The following is a 16,134-nucleotide window of genomic DNA, read 5'->3' on the forward strand; positions in this document are numbered from 1 at the left end:
TCCCAAGAATGGCCCCAGCTAATGGGGGTTCTACTCTCATTACTGACCTAATAAATCACTCTGTCCAATGAATCCACCATTATGGATGGTCTCTTGTCACGTTACCTCCCTTTAAGCGATGCTCCTTCTCGGCCACAATGTGCTGAATCATCATAGCCACAGAATACACCCATGAGATCACCATGCAAAGTGGCATCATGTGCTCAATTACAAACTAGGAAAACTGTAAAGAAGGAAAAACGTAGCATTAGAATTTCATATCACTGGGATCATCTGCCAAGTGCATGGACTGGCAATCATGGCATCAAAGCCATTTGTTGGGAGCTCATTACCAACAGACAGATGGTCAGCTATCTGAACCTTAATGATTTTAGTAATTATTTTTGTAGGTCATCGTTGTTTGTTATGGTTACTGTAGACCAGCATTTTAGAAATATTTCACTTAATAAACTGCATCATTAAACTTCAGAGCGTTGCCCTTGGATACGGTATATTAGAATTCTGCTCCAATGAGATTATAAGATGAACGCTCATCTGCTGGAATTGCTTTTCTTTTACTTTGTTGATTTGTTGGTTTACAACTGAAATGCTGCAGTGAAACAGATAGCTCTTTATCTACCAAACCTAAAAACTCTAATCTGACAAACCTTTAGATTGCCACCTAAATGAATAATGAACCCAATTTTTTTCTTTCATGATTCAGACAGAGCATGCATTTTTAAGCAACTTTCTTATTTACTCCTATTATCAATTTTTCTTCTTTCTATTGGTATCTTTATTTGAAAAAGCAGGAATGTAAGCTTACAAGCCGATCCATTTTTTGTTCAGCCACTCTGGATAGCGCTTGCTGATTGGTGGCTACATTTATCCACCAATCTGCAAGCGCTATCCAGGTGCTGGACCCAAAGATGGAGCCGTCTCGTAAGCTTATATTCCTGTTTTTTTCAAATAAAGATACAAAGAGAACGAATAAAAATGTATAATAGGAGTAATTATTCAAGTTGCTTAAAATTGCATGCTCTATCTGAATCATGAAAAGAAAAAAATTGGGTTCATTATTCATTTAGGTGGCAATCTAAAGGTTGTCAGATTAGAGTTTTTAGGTTTGGTAGATAAAGAGCTATCTTTTCACTGCAGCATTTCAGTTGTAAACCAACAAATCAACAAAGTAAAAGAAAAGCAATTCCAGCAGATGAGCGTTCACTTATAATCTCATTGGAGCAGAATTCTAATATACCGTATCCAAGGCAACGCTCTGAAGTTTAATGATGCAGTTTATTAAGTGAAATATTTCTAAAATGCTGGTCTACAGTAACCATAACAAACAACGATGACCTACAAAAAATAATTACTATAATCATTAAGGTTCAGATACTGACCATCTGTCTGTTGGTAATGACTCCAACAAATGGCTTTGATGCCATGATTGCCAGTCCATGCACTTGGCAGATGATCCCAGTGATATGAATTCTAATGCTACGTTTTTCCTTCTTTACAGTTTCCTGTTTGTAATTGAGCACATGATGCCACTTTGCATGGTGATCTCATGGGTGTATTCTGTGGCTATGATGATTCAGCACATTGTGGCCGAGAAGGAGCATCGCTTAAAGGAGGTAAAGTGACAAGAACCATCCATAATGGTGGATTCATTGGACAGAGTGATTTATTAGGTCAGTAATGAAGGTAGACCCCATTAGCTGGGCCATTCTTGGAAGACAATTGGGAAGTAAATATAGAACAGATAACGAGCGACCTCACTTTAATAGCAGTTGGTTATTGGTAACCTTTTATCCGTATCCACAATGTAAGAGAATCTATTTAAAAATGAACTGTTGAGATTTGATTTTTAATCTTAAGGGACATGAAAGCCATTTTTTTCCTGATTCAGATGGAGCATACAGTTGTAACACAACTTTCCAATTTAACCCTATTATCAATTTTGCTTCATTCTTTTGTTATCTTTTCTTGAAGAGCAGCAATGCACTATTAGGAGCGAGCTGAGCACATCAGTAAGATAATCACAAGATGCAAATATGTGTAGCCACCAATCACTAGCTATCTCATAGCTCCTGAGCCTGCCTAGTAGGCTTTTTCCAGAAAGGGTACCAAAACAACAAAGGAAATGAGATAAGAGGTAAATTGGAAAGTTGTTTACAATTCTATGCTCTATTTGAATCATGAAAGACAAATTTTGGTTTTCGTTTTCCTTTAAAGGGGCAGCAGCATACTTCAGTTATATGCATTTTATTATTATCGGTTATTTGTAGAGCGCCAAAGATTCCGCAGCGCTATTTTAGCAATATACTTGTTTACAACATGTGGAATGATATCTCTAGGGTTAGTTCTTATCCATCCCAGCTTGCCACAACACCTTAGTAATACATAGTGTATTTGCTTTTCTAATCTGCTGAGTTTTTGTCCATAAATGGTTCTGTATCCCTGGTTATGAAGATGATGGGCCTGAACAACGCTGTACACTGGGTGGCTGGTTTATCACTGGGTTTGTCCAACTCTCCATCTCTCGTTACAGCTCTAACCGGCATAATTGAAGTATGGCCAGGTCCTGATGCATAGCAACGTTTTCATTATCTGGCTTTTCCTGTCTATTTATGCAGTGGCAACAATTATGTTCTGGTGAGTATAGTGGGCTGAGGAAGGATTTTTTATATATATATATATATATATTATATATATATATATTTCCATAAAAGAGCACTCTCACCACATTAGCAACTGCCAGGTGCCAACGGTTAATATAATAGATAGGAGGCGGCACTCACTGGTCTTTCCAAAGTGTACTTTAATTGAACAGAGTGACGTTTCGGGGACACACGTCTGAGGAAGCTCTCAGACGTTCAATTAAAGTACACTTTGGAAAGACCAGTGAGTGCTGCCTCCTATCTATTATATATATATATATATATATCTATATGCCGTATGTATGTATGTATGTGTATATATATATTTATATATATAATATATATATATATATATATATATATACATACATACACTCACCAGTCACTTTATTAGGTACACCTTGCTAGTACCAGGTTGGATCCACTTTTGCCTTCAGAACTACATAATTCTTTGTGGCATAGATTCAGCAAGGTGTTGGAAACATTCCTCAGACATTTTGGTCCATATTGACATGATAGCATCACAAAGTTGCTGCAGATTTGTCAGCTGCACATCCATGATGCGAATCTCCCATTCCACCAAATCCCAATGGTGCTCTATTGGATTGAGATCTGGTGACTGTGGAGGCCATTGGAGTACAGTGAGCTTATTGTCATGTTCAAGAAACCAGTTTGAGATGATTTGAGCTTTGTGACATGGTGCACTGTAGTCATAAAGGGATGGACATGGTCAGCAACAATACTCAGGTAGGCTGTGGCATTTAAACAATGCTCAATTGGTACTAAGAGCCCAAAGTGTGCAAAGAAAATATCCCCCACACCATTACACCACCACCACCCGCCTGAATCATTTATACAAGGCAGGATGGATCCATGCTTTCATGTTGTTTACGCCAAATTCTGACCCTACCATCTGAATGTTGCAGCTAAAATCGAGACTCATCATACCAGGCAACGTTTTTTCCAAACTTCTATTGTCATTTTCGTCTACACAACTGCCGTTTACTGGCTATTTTCTCTTTTTTGGACCATTCTCTGTAAACCCGTCTGGCACCAACAACCATGCCACGTTCAAAGTCACTTAAATCCCCTTTCTTCCCTATTCTGATACTTGGTTTGAACTTCAGCAAATCGTCACCACCACGTCTAGATGCCTAAATGCATTAAGTTGCTGCCATGTGATTGGCTGATTAGCAATTTGTGTTATCAAGCAATTGAACAGGTGTAACTAATAAAGTGGCAGGTGAGTGTATATATCTTAGTTCAGCTCTGGTGTGAAATCTGAATATAGAAACTACATGAAAAAATATGAGAGTAGAAATAATTGCAGTAAAAATTGTATATTATGGAGTTTCAAAATACATATATATATATGTGTTCTTAATTTTTCTATTGTAAAATTAGTTTTGCAGCCTTGGTGAGGGGAATGAACAGGGGCAGTTCTTGGATGTGCCTGAAGTTTTCTTACAGGTGTTGTGGTATTCTCTAAGTATGTTACAACTACAAGTCTCATTATTTTATCTTGCAAAATATAAGATGCCAAGTTTGTCTCAAATACACTATGTACTTTATTGCACTGATAGAAAAAGATATGTATGCAAAACTAGAAGCAAATGCAAGTTGAAGTATGCTGAACACAGTGTAATTTGATTTGTATGTGCTTCAAAAATTTTTTAGCAGTGTCTAATGCTGCCTTGCACATTCGCTCTTGCCTGTTGGACTGTCAATTTCAAAGCAGCTCTCTCAGGTTCCGTCCCCTTTTTTAACAAATTGTGTGAGTGCTACCCATGTGAGGGTTGGTCTGATATTTTTCACATTACATTCATGTCAGAATCACATTTGCATCAATGGTTCTCCTAGGTACAGGTTAATTAGTGTGTAGCCTGTGATGTTATCACCAATGTACAGTTTCTGTTACAAGTTCACAAACCTTTAGCAGCCCCTTCTAATTGGTTACCTTGTTAAAGACAAACCTAGCACTGATTCGTATACTCCCCACATTGAATTTTATCAGTTTCATTTCTCTCATTTCTTTATCCTCCTTTAGCTTCCTGGTGTCAGTTCTCTACTCCAAAGCAAAGTTGGCATCTGCATGTGGCGGAATCATCTACTTCCTGAGCTATGTGCCCTATATGTATGTGGCAATCAGAGAGGAAGTGGCTCACGATAAGATCACTGCCTTTGAGAAGTGCATAGCTGTGAGTGAGAACAAATTACTTTCTGACACATTTTTTCCAGTGGCCCTAATAATACTTAAATTTATATATGCAATGAACAACTTGTGGATGAGATTAATAGTGAGAATTACACTGATCCATGTAACCTCTCACAAACTCTCATATTACTGTGTGTTTATAATAATACAGTGGATTATAACTGCAAGACAAGACACTAGTTATAAAGGGACCCCAAAAATGTCTCTTATGATTCAGGCAGAACATACCATTTTAAATGACTTCCAATTTACTTCTGTTATCAAATTTGCTTAATTCTCTTGGTATCATTTGTTGAAGGAGCCCTCAGTAGTGCATTCCTGTTCCTGAGCCTACCTAAGTATGCTTTTCAACAAAGGAAGCAAATTACATGGTATAAGTAAATTGGAAAGTGGTTTTAAAGTTCATCTTCTTTTTGAATTATGAAAGGGATATGAAACACAAAAGTTTTCTTTTATGATTCAGATCATCTGATAGAGCATGCAATTTTAAACAACTTTCTAATTTACTTCTATTATCAATTGTTCTTTGTTCTTTTAGTATAATTAGTTGAAAAGCAGGGATATATGCTTAGGAGCCTGTCCATTTCTGGAACACTATATGGCAGCAGTTTTGCAAGACTGTTATTCATTTGCAAGAGCACTAGATTGCAGCACTATTTCCTGCTATGTAGTGCTCCAGATGCCTACCTAGATATATTTTCAGCACAGAATATCATAGGGACAAGCAAATTTGATAATAGAAGAAAATTGAATTTTTTAAAATATGTTATGTTCTGTCTGAATCACAAATAAAAAAAAATTGGGCTTCTTATCCCTTGAATGTGTATTTTTTTTACTTTACTGTCCCTTTAAGCAGTAAATAAATCAGAAGCAAATGTACCTTATGTAGAGTATCTAGTTATAGTTTCTGAGACTAGGTGACAATTTTATGCACATATTTAAAAAAAAATCATTTACCTAATTGTTAAAATAATAAGCTAGTTTGTGGCTTCAAATTTTGTTTTTTTAACCCTTTGAGTGCGATCTGGGGGCTCCTAACCGCTCCTACCCCGGCGATCGTGCCTGTAGAGTGACAGGCATCGCCCGGGGCTTCACGTGATGCGCGGTGACGTCACGCACAATGACGTGATGAAGTCACCACGCAACTTTATTTTTACTTAACAATGTTAAGTATAGAAGGAGGGGGCATGCTGCTTAGAAGCCTGTATCTCAGGCATTTAAGCAGCTACAGACCCCCAAGACCCACTGTTGGAAAGGTAACCTTTCCAACAGTGTAAGTCTTGGGGTCTGTAAAAAAAAAAAAAGTTAAAAACATTTTTTTTCAAAAAAAAAAAAAAAAACCTTAAAAAATATTAGCACCCAGTTGGGAAAGTGCTTAGCACTCAAAGGGTTAAACATATGCCCTTAATCATGCTGGTAGAAAAATCTAATCAAATATATTTTTTCAGTACAATTTGTACCTAAATAAGCATTATATTCAACTTACGGAAAATATATAACACTTTACAATGTGACATGTAATTACTGGTGCTGTTTGTGAGCACCCAGTGCATGATGGCTGATATTTAGGTTTGCTCCATGCACAAAGCACAGAGAATTCTTACCAATTGTATTTGTCAGCCCAGAGATAGTCACTGTACGCATGCGGCACCAACATCAGCATTAAAAGGATATGAAACCAAAATTGTTTCTTTCATGATTCAGATAGAGCATGTAGTTTTAAGCAACTTTCTAATTTACTCCTATTATAATTTTTTTCTTCGTTCTCTTGGTATCTTTATTTGAAAAGCAGGAATGTGAGCTTAGCAGCCGGCCCATTTTTGATTCAGCACCTGGGTAGCGCTTGCTGATTGTGGCTAAATGTAGCAACCAATCATCAAGTGCTACCCATGGTGCTAAACTAAAAGTGGGCTGGCACACATTCCTGCTTTTTCAAATAAAGATACTAGAGAATGAAGAAAAAATAATAAAAGGAGTAAATTAGAAAGTTGCTTAAAATTGCCTGCTCTATCTGAATCATGAAAGAGAAATTTGGGTTTAATTTCTCTTTAACAAAGGCTTAAACAGTCTTTTTTTGACGCAGCACAGCCCCAGCATTCTGCCGCCATTTTATTTCCTCTTCAGCACACATGGAGATCCAAAATCGAATTACTTGACAGTCAAAAGTTTATTTTACATGAACAAAATAGCTATTTTCTGTTGCTGTCTCCCACTGTCTTTTTAACTGACTTTATTTTGTCTTCTATCACCTTGCAGTCACTTATGTCTACAACAGCCTTTGGTCTTGGCTCAAAGTACTTTGCTCTGTACGAGGTGGCTGGTGTCGGGATCCAGTGGCGCACGCTCAGCCAGTCCCCGGTGGAAGGAGATGACTTTAATCTCATGTTGTCCATGATGATGTTGGTTATAGATGCTGTGGTGTATGGAATCCTGACCTGGTACATTGAGGCTGTTCATCCAGGTACACAATTGTTGCTGGAGAGTAAAGGGATACAAACCTCAACATTTAAATGTGCTTGGTTGCATTTCAGTTTTGAATAGAACTATTATTGCATTATACTTCCATTAACAAAAATGCTTCAAGTAAAAGTTATTACTTTTTTGGCCAAAAGTATGTGGACACCTGACCATCACACCTATATGATCTTGTTGGATATCACATTCCAAAACCATTGGCATAAATATGGAGCCCACCCCTTTGCAGAAGAGCATTTGGCTGTGTCTGGGGGAATTTGTGCCTATTTAGCCAAAAGAATATTTGTGAGGTCAGGACAACTATCCCAAAGGTGTTCAATGGGGCTGAGGTCTTGGCTCTACGCAGGCTACTCAGGTTCCTCCACACCAAACTCAGTAAACCATGTCCTCATGGACCTCACTTTGTGCACTGGGGCACAGTCATTCTGGAATAGGAAAGGGCCTTCACAAAACTGTTGCCACAATGCTGTAAGCACCAACTTGTCTAAAAAGTCTTTGTATCCTTTAGTATTAAGATGACCCTTCACTGGAACTAAGTGGCCCAGCACCAAACCATTATACCTCCTTACCAAACCTTCTGGTAGGTGGCGTTCTCCTTGCATCTGTCACACCCAGATTCTTCCGTCAGACTGCCAGATAGTGAATCATGATTCATCACTCCAGAGAATACGCTTCTGCTTTACACCCTTCAACAGACATTTGGCATTGAACATGCTGATCTGAGGCTTGTGTAAAACTGCTTGTGCTGATGTTGCTTCCAGAGGCAGTTTGGAAGTCTGCTCTGCAGTAAGTGACGCAGCAGATTTTTACGCGCGTCACCACTTGTCGGCCCCGTTCTGTGTTTTGGCATGGTCTCCTATTTCATAACTGGGCTTTTGTTGCTCTTAGACACTTCCACTTTACAATAATAGCATTTACATTTGATAAAGTCAGATCTAGTTGGGCAGAATTTTCACAAACTGACTTGTGGCAAAGGTGGCATCCAATGACAGTGCCACATTTAAATTTACTTAGCTCTTTAGTATGACCAAATATACTACCAATGTTTGTCTATAGAGATGTCATGGCTACTTGATGAATTTTGGAATATTGGGGCCGATTTATTAAAGTGCGGACGGACGTGATACAATGTAGCGTACCATGTCCGCCGCACATCGATAAATGCCGACAGCATGTGCTGTCGGCATTTATCATTGCACAAGCAGTTCTTGTAATCTGCTTGTGCAATCCCGCCCCCTGCAGATTCGCTGTCAATCAGCCCAATCGTATAGGATCAGCCGGATTGATGTCCGCAGCCTCAGAGCGTAGAAACAGGGGCATCAAGCTCCATCGGCCCCATAGTGTTTGTTGTGAGTGCCCTGTGCACCAGAATTAAAATATCAAATCTTCTCAGAGAGTCAGTGACTTCCATGACACACATTACACGCCACCACCAGTTCTCTGAGTAGGCACAGTATTTGAATCCAAACCCTCTAGTCACACACAGAATATGTGCGTATTCCACTGAAATAATAATAACTTTTACTAGACGCAATTTGTTAATGGATAATATTGCTAAAATGCTTTTATTTCAGATGGAAATGAACCTCTGCATTTTTCAATATTGACCTTTCTGTCCTTTAAAATCTCACTTGCTTACATGCAAATCAAGCGTTAATTATTGACAAATGAAGAGAGCTAATGCTTTATAAGACGTTTTTTACCAGATTGTCAAATGTTATAGAACTCATTTCAATCACTAGCCACTCAAACAAACAAAAAAATCATATAAAAAAGTACAAATATTTAGATAGCAGGGTTTGAAGGAAAACCCTATGTTTTTCAATGGACTGTCAGGGTCAGCTCAGGTTTCATATTGTACAAGATGGAGCTACGAGGAAGAAGAAATCAGCCAGGTCTACTTCAAAATATAGCAAAATAGTTGTGAGATAGCAACCTCCCTAGAATCTGTGAAGGAGGATGTTATGTACAAATCTGAAAACTGAATGTTTAAAGGGATATTATAGTTAAAGGGACATGAAACCCACATTCTTTTCTTTAATGATTTAGAAAGAGCATGCCATTTTAAACAACTTTCTAATTTACTTCTATTATCTAATTTGCTTCATTCTCTTGATATCCTTTACTGAAAAGCATATCTAGATAGGCGCAGTAGCTGCTGATTGGTGGCTGCACATAGATGCCTCCTGTGATTGGCTCCACCTTGTGCATTACTATTTCTTCAACATAGGATATCTAAAGAATTAATAATAATAATTAATAATAAGCAAATTAGTTAATAGAAGTAAATTGAAATGTTGTTTAAAATTGTATTTTCTATTTAAATCCTGAAAGAAAAATGTTGGGTTTAATGTCCCTTTTAAACATTTTTCTGAAAGAAGGTCATTCAAAATAATTTAAACATTTTTAAAAAATGTCTTCCCTGGCTGTGTTATTCAAAATGTAAAAAAAAAAAGTTATATTGAGAAGTATAGACGACCTTTATCCCTATTTAGGAGATCTCCAATCAACCTATTCAAGTAAATTATCAATTAAACACAATTTTGCAATATTTTTTTAATCTTAATATTATCAAATGAGTATACAGTATTGTTTTATGTTATGATGTTTTTTCTTCATCTGGCTATGTTTACACAACTTTTCTATAGCCTATACTTAAGTATATAAATGTTCAGTATAGGTAGGGATACCATAGGCAAAATCGGGTATTTCAAATACCAATATAAAGCTAAATGAGCTATTTGTAAACAATTTAATACACACTAGCAGATACAATGCATCATTGGTAACAAATTAAAGGAGAGAAAAAATTAGGGTAAACTGTCCCTTTAAGAGACAAGAGGAAAACTCTAGTTTACAGAAAATTAGATAACAGAATTAACTCCCTGAAAGAGCAAGGAACATTTTAATATGTGTTTAAAGCAAAACGCAGTAAAATAAATGACTGTGTACTGCAATAATGTTATATTTGTGTGCTGTATCTGTTAGCAGTAAGCTATAAAAATATCCAGTAATTATATTACAAATAATATCACACAAAGCCATTGCTGGCTATAAATACCTAGTCATGGAATCTACACTTTTTTCAAATTTCACCTTAAAGACACTTAAAGGGACACTCAGGTTTTATTAAATTTTCATGATTCAGATACAGCATGTAATTTTAAACAACTTTCCAATTTACTTCCATTAAAAAAAATGTGCACAGTCTTTTATATTTACACTTTTTTTGAGTCACCAGCTCCTACTGAGCATGTGCAAGAACTCAGACTATACGTATATGCATTTGTGATTGGCTGATTGCTATCACATGGTACAGGGGGAGTGGAAATATACATAACTTTGAAATGTGTTAAAAAAGAATCTACTGCTCATTTGAAATTCACAGTAAATGCTATTGTATTATCTTGCATTTTTGATTATGCAAATCTACTGTGTTTACTGGTCCTTTAACATGTTTTGAGATTGTATTATAAAATGTTTAATTATTTGAAAAAAAAAAGCACTATATTTTCATAATTTATTTCCCAATTTTTCTATAATTAAATTCTGAAATTTGTGAGCTTTCCAATTCATGTTAAAAGAGGAAATGAAGACTCCAGATTTAACACTACTATATTACACATTTACTTGTTGCACACTATAGTGACCCCTTTATATGTGTCCCTGATTGGCTCAGCAAATAAAATGATGTTAAGGAATGCTAGGTTACAACATGGCATTGCCGATAAATTTACAGACATTGAAACCAAACACTTATTTATTTTTTCACTAGTCAAGTAATTAATATAATTTAAAAAATGCACACACATCTGCATATTATACTCAAGCTAATCTTTGATTTAAATATATCCTTCTAAAATACACAAAGCCAATACTTGGGCTAGATTACAAACGAGACGCAAACGGTTTTGCGCTAGCGCAATCGCCTTTATGCGAGCCATTTTCATTGCACTGATATTACAAGTTGAGCGAAATTGCAATATCACTAGCACAATTTTGATTTACGCGAAATCCTTTCCGCAACCTCAGAGCTGAGGTTAACTGTTTTCTGAAATTAAAAAGTTGCCCAAAACACATCAAAAATACGTTACAAATTACAGTTACACTCATAATAACACTAATAAAAATTATTCACAAAAATCTTGCAAAAAAGTTGTAAGGGCTCAAACATATGAGATCTCAGGTGTTACAAAAAAAGCCAAAGGACTTTAACATAGAGATACATACACATACAAATCTAAACGTGTGTGTGTGTGTTTACATATATATATGTATGTGTGTCTCTCTCTCTCTCTCTCTCTCTATATATATATATATATATATATATATTTATATATATATATATATATATATATATATATATTATGTGTGTATATATATGTATGTATGTATGTGTATATATGTGTGTATATATATGTATGTGTGTGTATTATATATATGTGTGTGTGTTTTATATAAATATATATATATGTACATATGTATTAATGTATATATGTATTTACAGACATAAATGTACATATAAATACATTAAAATATATGTATACATATGTTTCATATTTTCATAAAGGGTATGTGCATATGGAGCTTAATTTCCATTTATATTTTGTCTAATGTAGCTAAAATGATCTACACCTGACCTTCCTTATTTTAAATAATGTAGAAAAATTTGAATCCTGGTGTTTTATTTATGTATATTTTTATATATATATATAGATGTATATGTATATATATATATATATATATATATATATATATATATATATATATATATATACTACTAAAGTCATCTCTTATGTATTTTTTTTATATCAGGGATGTATGGTCTTCCCCGACCCTGGTACTTTCCCTTGCAGAAATCCTATTGGTTGGGCAGCGGACGCATAGAAACCTGGGAATGGTCCTGGCCTTGGTCTCGCCCTGCCCGTCTGAGCATCATGGAAGAAGATCAAGCTTGCGCCATGGAAAGTCGCCGTATGGGTTAGTACTTTGTGCTGCTAATAATATGAATGTAGTATGGTCAATATAATATGGGTCAAACTTTAATATAATCAGTCTGGGGCGTATTAATACACAGTATTCATTCAGAAGACCTTGTTATATTAAATTCCTTATTGTATACTAAAATTTACTGTCAAATTACAATTTCAATCACAGGTGTGCACCAAAATGTTGTGCCTGTCTATCCTATCTATATATACAGTGGGGGCAAAAATTGTGGACACTATTTGTCATTTTTATGTTTTGCAACTTTGCTATAGGAAATGTTATTTTGCACCAAATGCAAATGTATATCTCAACTCCAAATATAGAGAAGTGCACATCAATACATCAGCTTATTCACACAAACATAAATCAAAATAAAGCAGATTTAATAATCCTGTTCTCAATCTTGTATGCTATACATAAATATTCTCTGTTCTATGAATAAAGTTGCCACACATCAAAGGTTCTACTCAGTGTCTCATTTCTTTCAAATGGCATAGAGAGTCCATAAATCCATTCTAATTACTAGCGGGAATTCAACTCCTGGCCACCAGGAGGAGGCAAAGAACACCCCAGCAAAGCTTTAAGAACCCTGCCACTTCCCACAAACCCCCAGTCATTCTTTGCCTTTGTGTATCTAGGAGGTGTGCAAAGATGGTTCTCTGAAGAAAATTAAGTTGTTATCCTTTAATGGGTAGTTTCCCTGCAAGCAAGGATTGGGGCATGCTGTGTCCACGTAATCCTCTTGACTAAGAGTTGTGGTGGCTGTTTGCTGTTGGAGGTCGGCAGGGTAGTCCTTGCTTCTCCTTCAACAATTTATGCTAACCCCTATATGGATAACCATAAATACTATGTACTAATACCTTAAACTGAAAAGGACACTAAACCCACATTTTTTCTTTCATGATTCAGGTAGAGAATACAATTTTAAACAAAATTTAAATTTACTTCTATTATCTAATTTGCTTCATTCTTTATATATCCTTTGTTGAAGAAACAGCCATGCACATGGGTGAGCCAATCACACGAGGCATCTATGTGCAGCCACCAATCATAAGCTACTGAGCCTATCTAGATATGCTTTTCAGCAAAGTATATCAAGAGAATGAAGCAAATTAAATAATAGAAGTAAATTAGAAAGTTGTTTAAAATTGCATGCTCTATCTAAATCATGAAAGAAAAATTTGGTGTTTCATGTCCCTTTAATAGTGCCCCAAAATGATTGTGTTTTGGTTTGCAACTGTGATATTTCTTACGGGAATAGTGTTAATAGTTTGGTGGCTTTAGAGGGTTTCTATCTCAAAATCTAATCTACATTTCAAGCATCCATCTAAAGAATTTGTTATACATTCATGTATTGTATTATTATTATTATTATTATTATTATTATTATTAAAGGGACATGAAACCCAAAAATGTATTCTTTCATTATTTAGGTAGAACACACAATTTGAAACAACTTTCCAGTTTACTTCTGTTATCAAATTTGCTTCATTCTCTTGGTATCATTTGTTGAAGGAGCATCAATGCACTATTGGTTTATAACTAAACACATGGGTGAGCCAATGACAATCGGTGCGTATATATACAGCCACCAATCAGCAGCTAGAACCTAGGTTCTTTGCTGCTCCTGAACTTTCCTAGATAAATCTTTTAGCTAAGCATAACAGGAGAAGGAAGCAAATTAAATAATAAAAGTAAATTGTAAAGTTGTTTAAAATTGTATGCTCTGTCTAAATCATTAATGTCTAAACTTTACTGTCCCTTTAATGCTCTTCATAGAACACATTTCAATGTTTCCTTGAATTTCCCTGTCTTCTGTATCATGTGACAGTTGTCAGCCAATCACAAGCATATATGTATATGATCTCTAAACTCTTGCATATGCTCAGTAGGAGCTGGGGCCTCCTAGCTCTTTTACAGACAAAGGCTTCTATCAGACTATAACAACTAAACAAACAACTAAAAAGCGTAGGAGGTGTTAAAAATGATAAATATGATTTCACCCTGATATTTTCACAGTAAACCAAGATAAAACATAGTAACATAGTAGATTAGGTTGCAAAAATACTGAAGTCCATCAAGTTCAAACTATACAGATCCTACCTGATTTAAAATAAAGAACCTGCCAATTGAACTTACATTAATACAATTAGAAACCAAACCTTTAACACAAACGATCATATCCCTGAATTCTGTTTCTAGACAGAAATGTATCTAAACCATTTTTATATTTATCTAAGGTATTGGCATTCACTACCTCCTTAGGTAACGAGTTCAACAATTTAATAGGCTTAGCAGCATACATGTGTCTTGAGCATTACATGACAGCAATGTTTTCAATAATGTATAATATTTTTACAAACATTGTTGCAAACACTGCTGCTATATAGGGCTCAAGACACGTGCATGCTGCCAAGCCTACGGGGTATGTTCTTCATCAAAAGATACCAAGAGAACAAAGTAAAATTAACAATGGAAGAAAACTGGAAAGTTTTTTGGGGGAAAATTGCATGCTTTATTTCTTCATGTTTAATTTGTATTTATTATTTTGCAACCTAGAGGAAACGCGAGGAATAGAGGAGGAGCCAGCCACTTACCGCTAGTTGTGTGCATTGACAAACTCACCAAAATCTACAAGACCGGGAAAAGCTGGCACTCAACAAACTAAGTCTTAATCTGCACGAGAACCAAGTTGTTTCCTTCTTGGGTCATAATGGAGCTGGCAAAACTACTACAATGTAAGTGGCTATATATATATAAACAATGCTGAAGCGACAGTATACTGTAAAAATATTTTTTTTTCCCTAAAGGGACACTGAACCCAATTTTTTTCTTTTGTGATTCAGATAGAGCATAAAATTTTAAGAAACTTTCTAATTTACTCCTATTATTACATTTTCTTCATTCTCTTGGTATCTTTATTTAAAATGCTAGAATGTAAGTTTAGATGCCGGCCCATTTTTGGTGAACAACCTGGGTTGTTCTTGCCGATTGGTGCATAAATTCATCACCAATAAAAAAATGCTGTCCAGAGTACTGAACCAAAAAAAAAAAAAAAAAAAAAAAAAAAAAAAAGATGCCTTTTTCAAATAAAAATAGCAAGAGAACGAAGAAAATTGATAATAGGAGTAAATTAGAAAGTTGCTTAAAATTTCATGCTCTATCTGAATCACAAAAGAAAAAAAATTGGGTTCAGTGTCCCTTTAATGTATTTTCAATGACTTGTTATACCAGCTGCAGAGTATAGAATGCACGAGAAATTGCTTTTTCAGTTTTATTTGTGGATATGAAATTGCTGGTGTTGTGCTTTGAAACCACAACCTATTACAATGGGTTGAGCTTGCAGGTAAAATGATATCTCATTATGTTATCACTTTGTGTACACACACATGCTTCCTTGTTTTATATATGTTTGTAAACCAAAGCTCAATACTTAGAGAGAACAATAGAAAATTATCACGTTATTAGTTATCTCTTCTACAGCCCACCGGGAGTGTAAATTTCTTCTGCTTGTTGTGTTTACATAGCTTGTCAATAGCCTATACCTAGGTATAGAAACTTTCAGTATAGGTGGGGATACCACAGGCTAAATCAGCTATTTCAAATACTGAAATAAGGGTAAAAAAGCTACTTGTAAAACAATTTAATATACTCCAGCAGGTAAAATGGATCATTGAAAGCAAATTAAAGGGATATGTAACCCATATTTTTATCATGAGTCAGATAGAGCAGTGTTTCTCAACCACGGTCCTCAAGTAAACCCAACAGTCCAGGTTTTCATTATAGCTGAACTAGAGCACAGGTGAAGTAATCAGC

The 16,134-nt window shown here is 35.6% G+C and overlaps 2 protein-coding genes across 2 annotated transcripts in view; one reads left to right on the top strand and one right to left on the bottom strand.

The window, feature by feature from the left end:
- The window catches only part of ABCA2 (ATP binding cassette subfamily A member 2), a 312,411-nt gene that overhangs the window by 98,155 nt on the left and 198,122 nt on the right, over positions 1-16,134 (bottom strand). Inside the window, 3 exon segments of the mRNA XM_053695443.1 lie at positions 106-214; positions 1,380-1,502; positions 7,153-7,329. Coding sequence (XP_053551418.1) covers positions 106-214; positions 1,380-1,502; positions 7,153-7,329 — 409 coding nt within the window.
- The window catches only part of LOC128642811 (ATP-binding cassette sub-family A member 2-like), a 15,512-nt gene continuing 1,825 nt past the window's right edge, over positions 2,448-16,134 (top strand). The window contains exons 1-5 of the mRNA XM_053695637.1: positions 2,448-2,634; positions 4,687-4,837; positions 7,111-7,315; positions 12,145-12,309; positions 14,878-15,056. Coding sequence (XP_053551612.1) covers positions 2,567-2,634; positions 4,687-4,837; positions 7,111-7,315; positions 12,145-12,309; positions 14,878-14,921 — 633 coding nt within the window. The 5' untranslated portion in view covers positions 2,448-2,566 and the 3' untranslated portion in view covers positions 14,922-15,056. The remainder of the gene's footprint in view (positions 2,635-4,686; positions 4,838-7,110; positions 7,316-12,144; positions 12,310-14,877; positions 15,057-16,134) is intronic.

This window comes from Bombina bombina, chromosome 12, assembly GCF_027579735.1.
Source record: "Bombina bombina isolate aBomBom1 chromosome 12, aBomBom1.pri, whole genome shotgun sequence".
Classification (NCBI taxonomy): domain Eukaryota; kingdom Metazoa; phylum Chordata; class Amphibia; order Anura; family Bombinatoridae; genus Bombina; species Bombina bombina.